General features: G+C 36.5%; 3 protein-coding genes across 4 annotated transcripts; all 3 read left to right on the top strand.

Annotated features, from left to right (window-relative positions):
• The first annotated feature begins 398 nt into the window (after positions 1–398).
• Positions 399–6,966, top strand: LOC132097742 (TRAF3-interacting JNK-activating modulator). 2 transcript variants are annotated; one of them, XM_059503638.1, is made up of 15 exons: positions 399–665; positions 1,094–1,171; positions 1,417–1,888; positions 2,045–2,153; positions 2,434–2,503; positions 2,607–2,634; positions 2,751–2,780; positions 2,869–2,964; positions 3,767–3,838; positions 4,012–4,152; positions 4,324–4,461; positions 4,639–4,774; positions 4,945–5,084; positions 6,066–6,185; positions 6,419–6,966. In XM_059503638.1, the coding sequence occupies exons 3-15, from the start codon at positions 1,487–1,489 to the stop codon at positions 6,620–6,622; spliced, it is 1,686 nt and encodes a 561-aa protein (XP_059359621.1). In that variant the 5' UTR covers positions 399–665; positions 1,094–1,171; positions 1,417–1,486; the 3' UTR covers positions 6,623–6,966. The 2 variants fall into 2 exon arrangements, with proteins under 2 accessions (XP_059359621.1, XP_059359622.1); XM_059503639.1 differs by lacking the exon at positions 1,094–1,171 and having other exon boundaries at positions 400–665.
• Positions 6,967–7,221: 255 nt separating this feature from the next.
• Positions 7,222–9,978, top strand: dnase1l1l (deoxyribonuclease I-like 1-like). Its single transcript, XM_059502795.1, has 9 exons — positions 7,222–7,352; positions 7,674–7,826; positions 8,002–8,090; positions 8,171–8,257; positions 8,378–8,484; positions 8,592–8,704; positions 8,787–8,944; positions 9,377–9,473; positions 9,553–9,978. The coding sequence occupies exons 2-9, from the start codon at positions 7,686–7,688 to the stop codon at positions 9,631–9,633; spliced, it is 873 nt and encodes a 290-aa protein (XP_059358778.1). The 5' UTR covers positions 7,222–7,352; positions 7,674–7,685; the 3' UTR covers positions 9,634–9,978.
• Positions 9,979–10,737: 759 nt separating this feature from the next.
• si:dkey-183p4.10 (uncharacterized) lies at positions 10,738–14,656 on the top strand. Its single transcript, XM_059503636.1, has 8 exons — positions 10,738–10,895; positions 11,230–12,918; positions 13,014–13,080; positions 13,206–13,543; positions 13,900–13,972; positions 14,049–14,103; positions 14,190–14,309; positions 14,537–14,656. Exons 1-8 carry the CDS (start codon positions 10,811–10,813, stop codon positions 14,636–14,638), a joined length of 2,529 nt encoding a protein of 842 aa, XP_059359619.1. The 5' UTR covers positions 10,738–10,810; the 3' UTR covers positions 14,639–14,656.
• The last annotated feature ends 61 nt before the right edge of the window (positions 14,657–14,717 follow it).

Raw genomic sequence — 14,717 nt, 5'->3', positions numbered from 1 at the left:
CTAGCATAAATAGCCTATTTGAACAAATTGATGATTATAATTAATATCAATAAACATTTAAATACGTCTTTAAATAGATAAACACTTTTCATTTGATTTTTTTTAATAATCAATGGGAATTTGCCCAATTTTAAACTGTAGGATCAATACACTGAACATAGGTGGATTTACAGTCTAACAATCTGGTATTTTAAACTTTACTTATTATATAATCTGTTTCTACACCCACTTAAACTTAGATTAAGTGTTTACTTTATATTTTTGTCTTCAACTCAAATAAATTTGTTTTCAAATAGGAACATCAACATGAGTCCAATTGTTTTTGCTTGCATTGCTTTGATATAGCTCTGAATATTGATTCAATGTCATCTTTCTCTTTCTCTCTAGTCCCTCCCCATCCACTTTTGCTACATCTAAACAGGGCCCATCCGTCCTAATCTTAGGGCCCATCCGTGTGTGACATCAGTTTCAATATGCATGGCTGCTGAGATAGAGGAACTCATACAAGTTGTGAGGTTCATCTTACTTCCTGTTAAGCAAGCAAGGCAAACAAAGTAGACCGCCCTTTATTGAATGAACTAGTTTTCAAATGCCATGTAGACTTCAAAGTGTTCAGACTCGGCTTTCACAATTATTTTTGACTCCAGGGACTCATCTCAGAACAGGTACTTTAATTAAAAGGATGTAAAGTGACAAATATGCTAAAACATGTTGTAGTGTATCTTGCATTTGGAGTTAATCTGGTAGTTTTCTTGCATTTGCACAACATACAAGATGTTGGTTTAACTGTTTGAATGCAGGCTTGTTATTCAGTTGAAACTTGTTATTTGGTTATAACTTGTTTACATTTTAAGTAAATTTATTTAAATGATGCTTTCGGAAAGAAAATATTTATTGCTTTTTAAAATATTTTTTTCAAAAATTAAAAGATTTTTAGTCAACGTAGTGCATAAAATTGTTGCAAATCTATATATGGGAGCATTGCATGCTGTGTCTCAGAGACATTTTTCAGTCATTATTAAGCAGATATCTGCATATATATGAACACCGTTTGCATTCTAAAGAATCATTGACGGTTCAACCTTTTTTTCAGCTGCATGTAGCTCAGTTCATGCCTGTTTTGAAACAATATGACAACAGAAGTGAATGACTGGACACACGTCATCTTACAGTATGTTTAAATAAGCATTTATAATCTTATATGTGACTATAAACATGAATTTATTCTAGCTCTGGAAATAATAAGAACACACAACAAGTGTGACCCACAACAGCATAACTTGCTTTTTTTGTTTTTGCTTGTTTTATGACAGCAATTGTTGTTGATTATCCTCATTTTGGATGGTCTATTTTTGAGATCTAATGATATAGTACCACTAAAGGATGGATATACAGTATGTTGTTTTTCAATTACAGGAAATTGCCACTTCAAGAACCATACATTTACAGTGTGAGGTGACATTCCAGTGCCCTGAAATATCCCACAATGTTTTCAACTAATTCAGAGTTGGACAGAATGGAGGGTGCTCACGACAAAAGAAGGTCACCGGCTGCAAATTACGAGTATAAAGTGGAGCAGCGTGCAGTGAAGCACAGAGAAATCAGCCATCGGAATAACACCACATCATGTCGCAGTCCTACGAGAGATCTGGACACAAGGAGGATTAAAAATGAACTGCATCGCAAAAGACAGTTTGAGTTCTTCAAAAGAAGACCAGTGGACCATGGCACATATGCACTGTTATCTCCTGTGCCAAGGCACAGATACTCAAGGGAAACCCTGCATGCATCAGAGCATATGACGCAAACATTAACGTCAATCAGACGGCCCTTGATAACAAGTCAAAATCTAAAGCTCCAGAGAGATGGCATTAACTTTACAAAACAGGTAGAGAGATTATTAACCAGGTCTTTGGCTTGTGACTGATTGATCACCAGTTTTATATTTGTTAAATATTTAAATTTATTAAATTCTGGATTTTTTTCATATTCTTTAATGACATCCTCTATAATAACATTGAAATCAAATGTCCGAATCCCAAAGACAGTCTCCATGGATCCAATGGATGATGAACATGACATGAAATCAGATGGATGGGACGTACCAGTTCTCAATTCTATTCGGCTTCATGGGAAAACGAGAAAGGAACGAGGTTAGTGGGTTTTCTGATGAATAACCATAGGTCCAACCAGGTCATGCCTAACATCACTTTAAATTAATCCAAGACATGAATACTTAAGTTCTACTTACTGTAACAAGTAACAGTGAGATAATATGACAAAACATATTAGTGTTATGCACTGCGGGATGTTAGAAATAAAAATTATCCATTTTTCATAGTGTTTTGTTATATGTGTTAGGATGTGACAAAATGATACATGACAAAATATTATAATATTAAGCATATTAAGCATTGTGTTTATAATTCACAGTTCTTCTTAAAGACATCACTCAGCTCTCAAACACCCAGAAGACATTGCATAGCGCCAGCATTCAGACTGAGTGAGTCATGTTACATTTACTGTATATTTGAAAATGAAACATTTAATCATAATGCACCTGCTTTATAAATATTAATGCAGCTTTATGAACTTTCTTCCATCAGGTCTGGATTTGTAACCGTCAAAGAAGCAGTAAGAAATTTGATGCTTGTTTAAAAACATATAGCTAAATATGGTAATGCTGTTTCATTTATTTAAAAAAGAATAATAATAATAATAATATTTTTTCCCTCTCCTTTTGTTTTTAGGATGTACACCAGTTGGCTGACTATTTAGAAGTAAGACAACCCATTATGTTTATATATTGATAAACACCAGCTCATCCTGTTACTGATGTGAAATGTGACATGTGACATCTCTATGCAGGAGGCCTTACAAAGAGAAGAGGCTCTTAAAAAGAAGCTCTCCAACCTCCAGAAGAGCGCCGCCACGTTACTGCACTCTACAGAGCTCCTGTGGAAGGTACATTAGTCAACTACTTCCTGCTGAAGCCCTGCACCATCATTTAGAGGCAAACACACCCCTGTACATTATGATATCTAATCAAACACACTGACCACAGGAAATCCTTCATACAGACTGTCAGATGTTCTTGCTTCCATTGAAGCACCAGATGATCTTTGGATCATTCGTAAATCTGCTGTAGAACATGATTATTGGGCTTTGTGGAGTTCATAGAGCTCAAAAACTGTGGTTATTAAATAAAAATGAGACAAACCATATTCAAAGGCATTCTTAAATTCATGGTCATTACTGATACATTAGCTAAAATGTCACTCTGCATAATACTGGCTTCATCAGTTGCTGAATTTCCTGGTTTGGTCACAGCAGTAATACAGAGAGAGGCTGGGGGTTGGTCTTGTGGTTGCTAACATCCAGCTCTATGTGGCTCGTTCAGAAGAAAAAAAGAAAAAAAACCCAAAGCTTCTTTTTCTAGCTCACACATACAAAATGGAGAGCAGTGTAGGCGTCAAAGAGGGGTTTGTTTGCACTTTTGCAATGCTTCAAACTCACCCCTCATTCACACTTTTCCATTTTTCCATTTTGAGCTCATTCTTTATTTATTTCAAGAGGCAATATACTGTAGCAATCAAATGTAGAATTATAAATAGTAAAGGTTGTTTGCTTTTAACAAAATGCTAAGGCGGCAGTTATAAGACAGGATGTAATGCATGTACAGAAACTGAAAACTCTTGCTTCAGTGGTTCTCTCTATCTCTCTAACTGACAAACACACAAACAGACATTTCCTTTTCCTCCCACAGACACGCTGTGATGAGGACTTGCTGAAGAATAAGATCAAAGCTTTGGAGGCCCAGCTGCAGGTTTGCATCAAGGTAAGACTTGCAGTACTGCATCTCTGCAGAAATACCAAACCAAGCTGTGGTTTGTTGAATATGTTTTCTGCTTTTCATTTATAAAATAGCATTGGCCCTTGATAAGTACAGGTCAAAGAATTTAAGAAACTTTTTGACATAGAACGATAAAAGCTGTAATTTGTCTTTTTCAGAAGGTTCCTCAGGATGGAGTGAAAAAAGTAGTGTTAAAGATGGAAAAACAGAGGGAGGAATATGAACAGAAGGCTATGAAGGCTATTCACAGGGCAGAGAATGAGAAGGCGGATGCTCAGAGTAAGATGGAGTACCTCCAGGTAAGTAAGCAAATGCCTTGGTCAAAGTCATTACAACAATTTTAAAATGTAATACAAATAACCAACATTAGCTCCATATTTATAGTTGCAAATCGCACTGGGTTTTTCTTTTAGAATGCATAGCTTTGTTCCAAGAATCCAGTTTTCATTCCCATTCTTCCCTTCCACCAGGGGGCGCTGCAGACAGCACAGGCAGAGTCAGAGCACTGGCGGAGGCTGTATGAGGAGCTGAAAGAGGGTTCGAGTCAACTGAAGAAGAGGCAGGATGAGTGCACTGATCAGTTGCTACAGCTGCAGGGTCACTTGGAGGTACACCAAAGCCACTGTAACAGAAACCATCATGAGAGTATCAAAGGACTTGAGTGACACATCACAAAATTTTGCAAAAGCTGACAAACCACAAGACCCTGCGTTCTGTAGACCCCATCATATCTACGCTGAAATGTCATTTATGTATGTTGTGTAACTGAGAATGTGTTTGTGCAGCGTTCTGTGGAACAGGAGGAGATGCTGAGGAAACATACTGAATCTCTGCAGCAGGAGAGAGCAGAGCTTCACTCCTTCATCTCAGAGCTGGAGGACGAGAACCTCAACCTGAGAGAACATCTACAGGAACTGACAGGTGAGGGAAAACTGACTCTCACTTCACTTTCATTCAGATGTTTAGAATTTATGGAATACACTGTACTATAATGTTAAGGAGTTAACAAGCTGTATTTCTTTCAATTCTCATATTGCTTGCAGTTTGATATCTTTTTTTTATCTGTCTCTCTTTCTTATACACACTCACAGGACACAACCATGAGTTTTGGAATAATAGCACAGAAATACACGAAGACGCTTCAGGACTGGAGCAGCTCCTGCGGACAGATAGCAGCACAGCGAGACAACTGAGAGAGACTGAACATAGACTCAGAATGAAAGAAAAAAAGGTAAAGATCTGCCAGAGCGATCACTGAAATTCAAAATAAGAAAAGACACTACAGGCAAAACCATTGGTCAATTTTGGGATTTTGCTTCCATAACGTCTTCTTTCACACATATTATGGTATGAAATACACATAGAAGTGTTTATTTTATATCCTTTTAACTATTTTCATATTTTGATATTACAATACATATCTTTATAGGCATTTTGCATTAAGCAAACTTAATGGTTTTGTTTTTATCTATATTCTGCATTTAGAGGGTTTGTTCATATACCCTTTGCCTGATTTCTATATCTTTCCCCCTAGAAACATGAATTAAAAATTATATATATATATATATATATATATATATATATATATATATATATATATATATATATATATATATATATATATATATATATATATATAGTATATTATATCATATTAATTTCTATGCATAAAATCAAAAATAAAACATAACTCTACTATAGAAACAAAATGAAAACCTTTTGAGGCTAGATTTATCCAGTGTTCAGATTTCTGTTGTGATGATATGATTCTGTTGTATAATATATAATTAAACTCTTCATTATATTAATGTTTCATTTGCATTTAAACATTTAGAAAACTTGTAATAAAAAACAGTACCTTAATGTACTGTAATCACTCATTTAATGAACACAGGGACATATGGTGATTTCTTTCTTTCTTTTTTTCTTTCTTACCTATTCTTTTACCTTTTAATTATTCTTGCCTAAAATTATTACTAATAAATTATTAAATTTATATATGAAATAAATAAATGTGTGTGTGTGTGTGTGTGTGTGTTTTAGAAGCTGTAGAGTAGCATTGAAATTCAGTGCACAAGGATGATACTTGGACTGTTTTAGGGGGGCAATAAAATAAAAAGTTAAACCAACAATTAAAAAAAAAAGTATGTATACATTTATGTAAGACACAGTTTAACATATTGTTGTCTTGATTGCCTGGTTGCTGTGGCAGTGCATGGAGCTGCAGGTGGATCTTGAAGCCCTGGAGCAAGAGTGTTACTGCTATCAGTCCCGGCTGACCCAATGCAGAGAAGAACTGAACACACTGACGACACGCCAGAACAAAAGCAGGGTGAGATTCTACCAACATCGCATCAATGCCTGACTATAAGTCTAGTTTCAGCCAGGTTTTCTTTGAACTTTCTTACAACTTTCTTTCAGATGAATATATTTTGAATGCCACATATTCTGACAGCTGCAGTGAGCTGTTTTCAAAATGAAGTTGGTTAAGATCAAGATTCCCCCACTTTCATTTGGTTTCCATTAACACCGTACACCATTTTCCACCTTCATCTCCCTGAACAGAGACGAAGTTGTGGGTCCTGGCTCTGTCTGTTTCTCTTCCTACTGCTCCTGATGGCGGTGGTGGTGCTGGCAGCCCTGTGGTTGTATCATCCACCTGCCAGAGAGCAGCTCCGCCAGTTTTACTCCGTCCTGGAGCAGCGTATGGAGGACTACCTCATCCAGACAGCTTCAGCACAGCATGGAGCCTGCTTTAGACCTGTGTGAAAAGAGCAAATAGCAAAACCAAGAGATTTTTGACTTTATATTTATTTTTTTATTTTACATCTCTCATTGATTTTTGTACATAAATGATTTTTAAAGTTACACATATAAAGTCTTTATTATTTTGCTAAGATTTTTCATGTTTCTTTGTATTAGTATCAAAAACAGACCAACCTGCCTGTATAAATACTTGTATCATGTTGCAAAACAAAGATGTTAGAATGAATTTCTTGTGTCTGTATCTGAATCTGTATTGTACAATTTTTAACTGATTATTGGAATTCAAAACGGTACTTTTAAAGAATTGTTTTAGATTAAGCCTGAAATAAATTTACTGTGTACGACAAGACTTGAATTTTGACATTAGTATTAAATATGTAATATTTGTATTTTGAACTGCATCTCTATTTTTACTGAATGATTTCATAAGATTATTGCCAGATAGGGTAACGTAAACTTCTTTCAGTTAGCACATAAAAAGACAATACTGTCGTGTTGAATGGCTGAAAAAGCACATTGTCATGACAGGTCACTCTCTTTAGCGTTCCAGACTGACCCACACATTAATGGAGATCTGACACAGCTTGTTTCAACACATTCACACTCTGCCCCTCCCCTTGCCTAACACTACTTTTTTTTACCATGGTTTCCTGTGTAAAGATAACCAGAGCCCATTAAAACATTCACTCCAGCCTAAAAAACTGTGGTAATAGCTTGACAGTCGTCATACAGGGTGAGTCATTTTAATACGCTTTTACACAAATGCCTCTGTGTCTCATAGTTTTGAAATTCTAGAGGAACTTTCTGATGACTTACAGCTTTAACATGTAAAAGAGTAAAAATGGAAGTACAATGACACAGTGTGACACAAACAGTATTTACTGTAGGCCTGGGGTGTTTTAACATAAGCTGGCTAAAGACATGGGCTGTACGACAAGAAGATGGGTTTATTGACATCATTTAGGGTTATTAAATTATACAATATATGCTATATACTACTATCCAAAAAGACAAATAAATTGTGTTAGATTAATGAAATTTTCTGTATTTCTAGGTGTCCTGATAAATGAAGTCGTCTCTTTTGATATGTTTTGTTGGATTGTGTTTTTGGACTTCTGTCATTTCACTGAAGATCTGTGCCTTCAACATCCAGAGCTATGGGGAAGCAAAGGCCAGCAATAAGAGAGTTATGGAGATTTTGATAAAGGTATATAGATCATATTTGAGAATATGACTAAAAATTAAATGTCCTTACTGATTATCATACCTGAGTGTCCTACAAATACAATGAACAAAATGGCTTATTTTAACAAAGATACAAAGAATAATTGAGAATATGAATATTTTTATAAACCAATAAATAAAACATTTTGAACTTGTAGATCATTTCTCGCTGTGACCTGAGTTTGATTCAGGAAGTTCGAGATTCTAGAGGCGAAGCTGTACCTGCACTGTTGATGAACCTAAACAGGTATATTCACAGCATTTACTGACACACGTGACTCTGAATTAATGTGCCATATAATAATGTTTTCATTTTCCTTCCTCCAGATTTGACAAATCTCACATTTACACACATTTAGAGAGTAAAAGAATGGGGAAGAAAACATATAAAGAGCAGTATGTGTACATTTACAGGTAATGAAACTTTAATAATGTGTGCTGTCACTAACACAGTGTAAGTGATCGTCTGTGAACATACTGTACCTGAATTTTGCAAACACCAGGAGTGATGATGATAAAATTCTGTTTTCACAGAAAAGACTTGCTACAGGTGCAAGAGCAATACCAGCACCCAGAGTTCAACGAGAGCACAGTATTCGCCAGAGAGCCGTTCATCATACGGATCCATTCTCCAACTACCTGTACGTCATAAACGCTCCACAGAGCATTTCTAGTACCACCAAATAAAATAGCACAGTACATCTCAGATGCATTCATATTGAATCTGACTGGTTGCATTATCTTACAGTGGTGAAGAACTTTGTCCTTATTGGTCAGCACACCTGTCCTAAGAGTGCAATGAAAGAAATGGAGGGACTGTATGAGGTCTTCCAAACAGTCAGGAAGAAATGGAAAACTGAGGTACACGGAACTCATTAGAATGATAGATTGTATATTAATTACTAGATTCTATTTCATTTCTTTTTTTACCTTTCTGATGTAGAATGTGATGTTTCTGGGAGACTTAAATGCAGCTTGCAGCTATGTTACCAATAAAGGACTGAAAAACGTGCGTCTCAGGAGTGACCCAAAGTTTCACTGGCTGATCAGAGATGAACAAGACACTACAGTGCGTGAAAAAACACGCTGCGCTTATGACAGGTTACTTACTTTCTTATAGCATACCAATCCAGTAACCACAGGAACAATAGAGTGCTACATGGATGGCATAATTTCAAAGGCCAGCCCAGAGGTTACCATTACACCAGTTCCTTAGGATTTTTGTATTGTCTTTGGGATTATTCCAGAAAACAAGCTCTATTCTAACCACATCAACTCTGGGGACCCACCAGTGGGTCCAATATTGCATATGCCTAATTCTCAAAAAATCTAAATAACAGCTGAAGTGGCTAACTCTATTCTTTCACGTTTTGATCAGAGAAAAATACAGTCACCAGAAGTAAAAAGCCCAAGTTTTAGGACTCATTCCTGCAGCACTCTATAGCATTCTCAGTCTAAACTACAACTTTACAATGGTATACTAGTCTATGTTAGACGGTCTAATAGTAGAATCTTTTTGAAAACCCCTTTTAGGATTATTATTCATGGCAAAGAACTAATTTCTGGAATAGTTCCGGAATCTGCTCTACCATTCAACTTCAAAGAAGAATTCAATCTGTCTGAGGAAGAGGTAAACAGTATTGCAAAACAGAGTTAATTCATAGAACTGCGTCAAATGTATTATAAAATGTGAATTTTTTTGCATCTAGGCTTTGGAAGTCAGTGACCACTATCCTGTCGAGGTGGATCTGAAATCAAACCATCGCTACCTCCTGCGTCATGAACTGTGAAATGAAAAATCTCTGTTAATATGACCTACAAAGTATCAATTCTAATAGTATATAATTATTTGCCTGATACTGTGATAATTTACCGGTTCAGTGTCCAATACCACATGTGCAGCGTGTACAATTATTACACACATTTACTGTGTACATGTTGTCATGCATGAAAACAGCGGCAGAAAACATAAACAATGTTTAGAGGCTCTGAACTGATAGAAAATCTGAATACATAATGGAAAGTAAAAGCTTATATTTTTTCATCGTATATTTTATTATGCTGTTTTCAGGAAAAACTAGCTGTTTAATACACTATTTATGCCATTTTTTTAATGATCATTCATTAATATTATATGTACATTAAATTAAAATTGGTAATTTTGGATTTATGATGTCTTTGTGCTTTGCTATGGTGTCCTATATTGAAGTTGCTAATAGTCAAAGTTAAATAATAAGCACAGTGTCCTCATATTGCCAGTCTCACCATTTTAACTGAAATTCTAAGAAAAAAACACACAAAACGCTCATACTATATACACATGAAAGGGTCATGATTTGTCATGTTGCATGTTTTGATCAAGAGGAGTAGAAACTATGCTCTTGTGTTCTTTCATTCTGTAATTTTACTATAAAATCGACTAAAACGCAGCACTACAGTGGCTCATTTAAAAAGAAACCTCTCAGAATGGGTATCAAGCATCTTGTTCATTTTAATAACATTTTACATTATCTGATGGAAAGCCATAGCAGCGTTTTGAATAAAACTGGCATGTGACTCATGCAGAGGATGTATCAATTTAGAGGAGATGTGTGGTGTGCTTGTGCTTCTCAAACCACAACCTACAAAATGTCATACAAGACTGCGTTCCTGCTGCACTAACACACTCATACACACACACACACACACACACATAAAAGATGTAAATAATAGTAATCAAGCAAATATAAGTTGACATATTTGATAAGTTAACTTTTGTTATTTTAAACATGTTGATTTAAATTGTATGTTCATGTGACTGTTTTGTTTTGTTTAGTAAATTCTGTGTTGATGTTCTTGTTAGCATGACCCTGTTTAAACAGGAAGCAGCTATGACACAAAGCAGTACGTAACACACACTCTCATTTTGTCAAGTGTTAAAACATTCAGAGTTTCTGTCATGTTTGAATCTGATTTTGTCTGTATGGGATGAAATTAAACACTTTCCACCTCCGCCGTGTCAAAAACAAGATGGATCAAAACATTGCTGATATTCTGAACAATGCATTCAAAGGTAAGAACACTTTTATATAATGTACATTTGCGCATATCACTACTAAACTGTGGTATGCCAGAAATATTCTGGGTTGAGGAATACAATTTCACCTATTTAAAAGAAAAGTCCATAAAAACATCAGTGTACCATGCTGCATTTTCGGTTTTGATTTTTCACAGGTGTTTAGCCCATGTTTTGAATTGCGCATTGATGAGATGTGTTGTGTTTAAAGTTAAACTTTACAGAATAGGTACTGGTATTTTTCACCAGGACGTGATCTGTTTTTCTACTGATTTTTTTCTTACACTGTAATAAGTACTGATGTGTGTACTCCTTTATTTTTATTTTATAGAAACCGAGACAAACTTTGAGCATCTAAACTTTGATGATGACACAGCAACCGCACACAGCATTACTGTACTTCAAAATAAGCCAGACATGGAGGAGGACTCTGATTCTGACTTAGATTTAGAGTGGACAAATAGGGAAGAGGAAACTAAGCACTGTTTTGAGAACAATAGGGACTTCTCTTTAGATGAACAAAGCTCGAAGGCAGGATCTACGCTTTGTGGTTCACGGGATGACAACGATGCAGTTGAAAATAAGACACAAACCCAAAACCAGCAATTAAGCTTGCATGAAGAAGACTGCAGAGAGACTGAATTTGAGATACATGAAGATATCCATCAAATGAGCAAGGAACAATCTGAAGATGTCAATGTGCTGGAAATGGTTCTCCCAAAGGGAACTCAATTTGGTCTGGATACAATGAGCACATGGACTCAGGAGGAGACCACATCTCATCTCCTGGCCTCCCAGATGGTGGATAAAACTGAAAATGAGTGCTCAACATTAAAAGAGGAAAGAATGGAGCCTGACAGCACTGAGGGATATGTCCTTCAGCATGCACCAGATGATAAGCAGCTCAATCATTTAAGTGCCTTACAGTCAACATTGCAAGACAACATTGCATCAGTGGAGGTTGAGTCTATGGATGAGATAAAAGAGTTTACAGAAGAAGATCATGAGGACCATGAGAGACACGAGGAAGGTTTAGCAGAGTATCCCTCTGATCTGTCTCAAACTGACAGTGGGGACAGCAGTGAAGGACAACCCGATCAAATGGACACCAAGCAAGCTGAGGTGCAGGCTGTAGGCCCAGAAGAACATCTCCAGCCTTACAGTGTTGTAACTTCAAGGAAAGATGATGATGTCCAAAAGAAAGCTGAATGTATGGATCTTGCAGACATGCCTACTCATGTCAAGAATGAGGATCTGTATGTGGAGACAACAACTGGGAAATCCGATGATGACATCTTGTTCCAATCAGATGTTGAATATCATCGTGAGATTTCAAACACTGGGGAAAGTTCTGATTATGGAATCTCTGAGAATTTCAAATTCAATTCCAATGAATCCTACATGAATGAGCAGCCGGACTATGACAGTGATTTCAGCAGTGATGGGGACGACTACTGCAAAAACCAAGAAGATACACCTGATTTCATTTCACATACTGACACAGAGGACAAAAACACACACAACTTTACAAAGGACTTTGCTACAGACTGGCACAGTATCGAGCACGAAGTTGTGGATGGGGTGGGCAAAGATAGCTTGAAACCAGAGATGTGTGATGTAGAAGGTTTATCAAGCATTCCAGCATCTCGTGGAACTGTAGTGGAAGATTCTTCTGAGACTGATTCATCTGAAAACATAAGTGTTGGTGAGTCACATCCATCAGTGGAAACAGACCAGAACAACAAAGAACATAACAGTGAACATTCAGAACTTTCAGAAACTGGAGATATAAATATCAACACTTTGTTACCTGGGATGTTTTGGTCCCAGGACATTCTGAAGCTCGATGAATATGACTGGGACATCAATGGAGGAGAGGTGATCTGTGATGAAGAGGACAATTACCTGGAAGAGCTGGAGAATGATGAGGAAGACACCGAGAGGGACTGGGAGAAAGAAAAGGCAAGAATTGAAGCATTTAACAGATACTACGAGTCTGTCGAAGATGAGGAAACCAAGGGTAAATGCTCATTTGTGAACCATCTTAACTTATCACAATTTTATTAAAATCTATTTTTTTAATTTTGGTAAATTCTTACCCAACAACAACAACAGCGAGGAGCCACAAAGTGACATTTTGTTTGGAGACAGAATCCTCTCAGTATGAAGAGGATAGTTACAGGTAAGACAAATTTCAAGATTTGACAATTCAAAAGGAAAGTTTTGTTTTGTGTTACATACATATCTTATACTTAAGTGCACCATACAAGCTCATAAATTCGATTTGCATGTGATATTTCCACACAGCAGTGAAGAGGAACCGAGCACAGTAAGTTGCATCAGTGAGTTGCATCCTCCAGAGTCCAGTTCAATCAAACGAGACCAAAGCAACAAGGAAGACAGCCGTGAACCCTCACACATCATAGAAAATATCAGCGCCCTTCTGATGGATGAGGACAACATGAAACTTGAGGATTATGACTGTGATATTAATGAAGAAGTTCAAATGAACTCAGGTACAATGATCAGTGATGATGATCACGATTTCCTGGAGAAGCTGAAAAGTGAAATAGAGAGGGAAATGAAGCAGGAACAAGCAAGAACTGATGCATCTAACAGATATTATGAAGAGGAACAAAATGAGGGTAAGTTCTGACATGTACTATAGAATTTCACTGCCGTTCTAAACTTTGGGGGCAGTAAGATTTTTTTTAAAGAAATTAAAACAGCAAGGATGCATTAAATTGATCAAAAGAGACAGTATACATTTATAGTACTACAAAAGATTTCAAATTCAAATAAATACTATTCTTTCAGAATCCAGAAAATATTTATTATGATTAAGTTGAAGTATTTGAAAATACTAAGAAATGACTCCCAAATTAGCTATATATATTGCTGGGAAAATAGTTGTTGTAGATCAAATGGTGTTAGTATCAAGATCGTGGGTCCAGATAAAAAGGCCCGCTAAATGAATAAATATGTGCCTCACTCTTAACAGTCACAGACAGGACCCACAAAGTTATGTTAAGATTTCGCCAACAATCTTCTCAAAATGAGGACGATAATGATAGGTAAGATGGATTTCATTCAGCTTCAATATCATTCATATTTCAGATTTGTAAGCTTGCATTTTATGTTGTCCTGCAGCAGTGACCAGGAATCAAACACTGAAGATGACACTGTCAGCATCTTGAGGACTGAGGTGGGAACATCAGATCATCAAGCGAACAATAAAATGATCAAATAATAGTAACAAGTCATTGTTTTACTGCTATCCACATGATTCAGGACCACAGTGATTCTGATGAACCAACTGAGAGACGCTTGTACACAGGAAGGTACAAAGTCTTATCAAAGGGGTTACAAAAGGCAGACAAGCAGCTGAAGGAACAACCCAAGAGAAATAAGGTAAATAGTAATTGGATTGAAATTAAAGGAGTAAATAACAACATGCTCATGGTACGCTTTATTTATGTATAAACTGTGTTCATATTTTTCATAGAAATGTCAGTTCTGATCCTGTCATAATTAAAGTACAATTTAAGTTCCTCTATCAGCCTTGAGCACAACAGCATTAAAGTCATTAATAAATAAAGCCAATAATCTAGCCTAACTCTGTTTTGATCTCTCGATAGTGTCTTGTCCTGCTGCGTTCAGTGTTAGCAGTGAGTCTAGTGACGGCGGTGGGTGTGCTGTCTTACTGGTGGGCCTCAGAAAACCTGGACTGGATCTACTGAATTCAAAACACACACACACACACAAAGAAATCAAGGCCTCTGCAAGTATGATAGAGAAACCATTGCATAAGGCCATGCA

Source organism: Carassius carassius, chromosome 21, assembly GCF_963082965.1.
Source record: "Carassius carassius chromosome 21, fCarCar2.1, whole genome shotgun sequence".
In the NCBI taxonomy this organism is placed as follows: Eukaryota; Metazoa; Chordata; class Actinopteri; order Cypriniformes; family Cyprinidae; genus Carassius; species Carassius carassius.
The sequence above is the reverse complement of the archived record's forward strand: the minus strand, read 5'-3'. Positions and strand labels throughout refer to the sequence as shown.

Excerpts from the sequence above, each read along its gene's own strand:
- LOC132097742 (XM_059503638.1), top strand. The coding sequence starts at position 1,487 with ATGTTTTCAACTAATTCAGAGTTGGACAGAATGGAGGGTGCTCACGAC. Across the intron at positions 1,889-2,044 it reads GCATTAACTTTACAAAACAG|ACAGTCTCCATGGATCCAAT; the intron begins GTAGAGAGATTA and ends CGAATCCCAAAG. Across the intron at positions 4,153-4,323 it reads GTAAGATGGAGTACCTCCAG|GGGGCGCTGCAGACAGCACA; the intron begins GTAAGTAAGCAA and ends CCCTTCCACCAG.
- si:dkey-183p4.10 (XM_059503636.1), top strand. The coding sequence starts at position 10,811 with ATGAAATTAAACACTTTCCACCTCCGCCGTGTCAAAAACAAGATGGAT. Across the intron at positions 10,896-11,229 it reads TCTGAACAATGCATTCAAAG|AAACCGAGACAAACTTTGAG; the intron begins GTAAGAACACTT and ends TTTATTTTATAG. Across the intron at positions 13,973-14,048 it reads AATGAGGACGATAATGATAG|CAGTGACCAGGAATCAAACA; the intron begins GTAAGATGGATT and ends GTTGTCCTGCAG.
- dnase1l1l (XM_059502795.1), top strand. The coding sequence starts at position 7,686 with ATGAAGTCGTCTCTTTTGATATGTTTTGTTGGATTGTGTTTTTGGACT. Across the intron at positions 7,827-8,001 it reads TTATGGAGATTTTGATAAAG|ATCATTTCTCGCTGTGACCT; the intron begins GTATATAGATCA and ends TTGAACTTGTAG. Across the intron at positions 9,474-9,552 it reads TCAATCTGTCTGAGGAAGAG|GCTTTGGAAGTCAGTGACCA; the intron begins GTAAACAGTATT and ends TTTTGCATCTAG.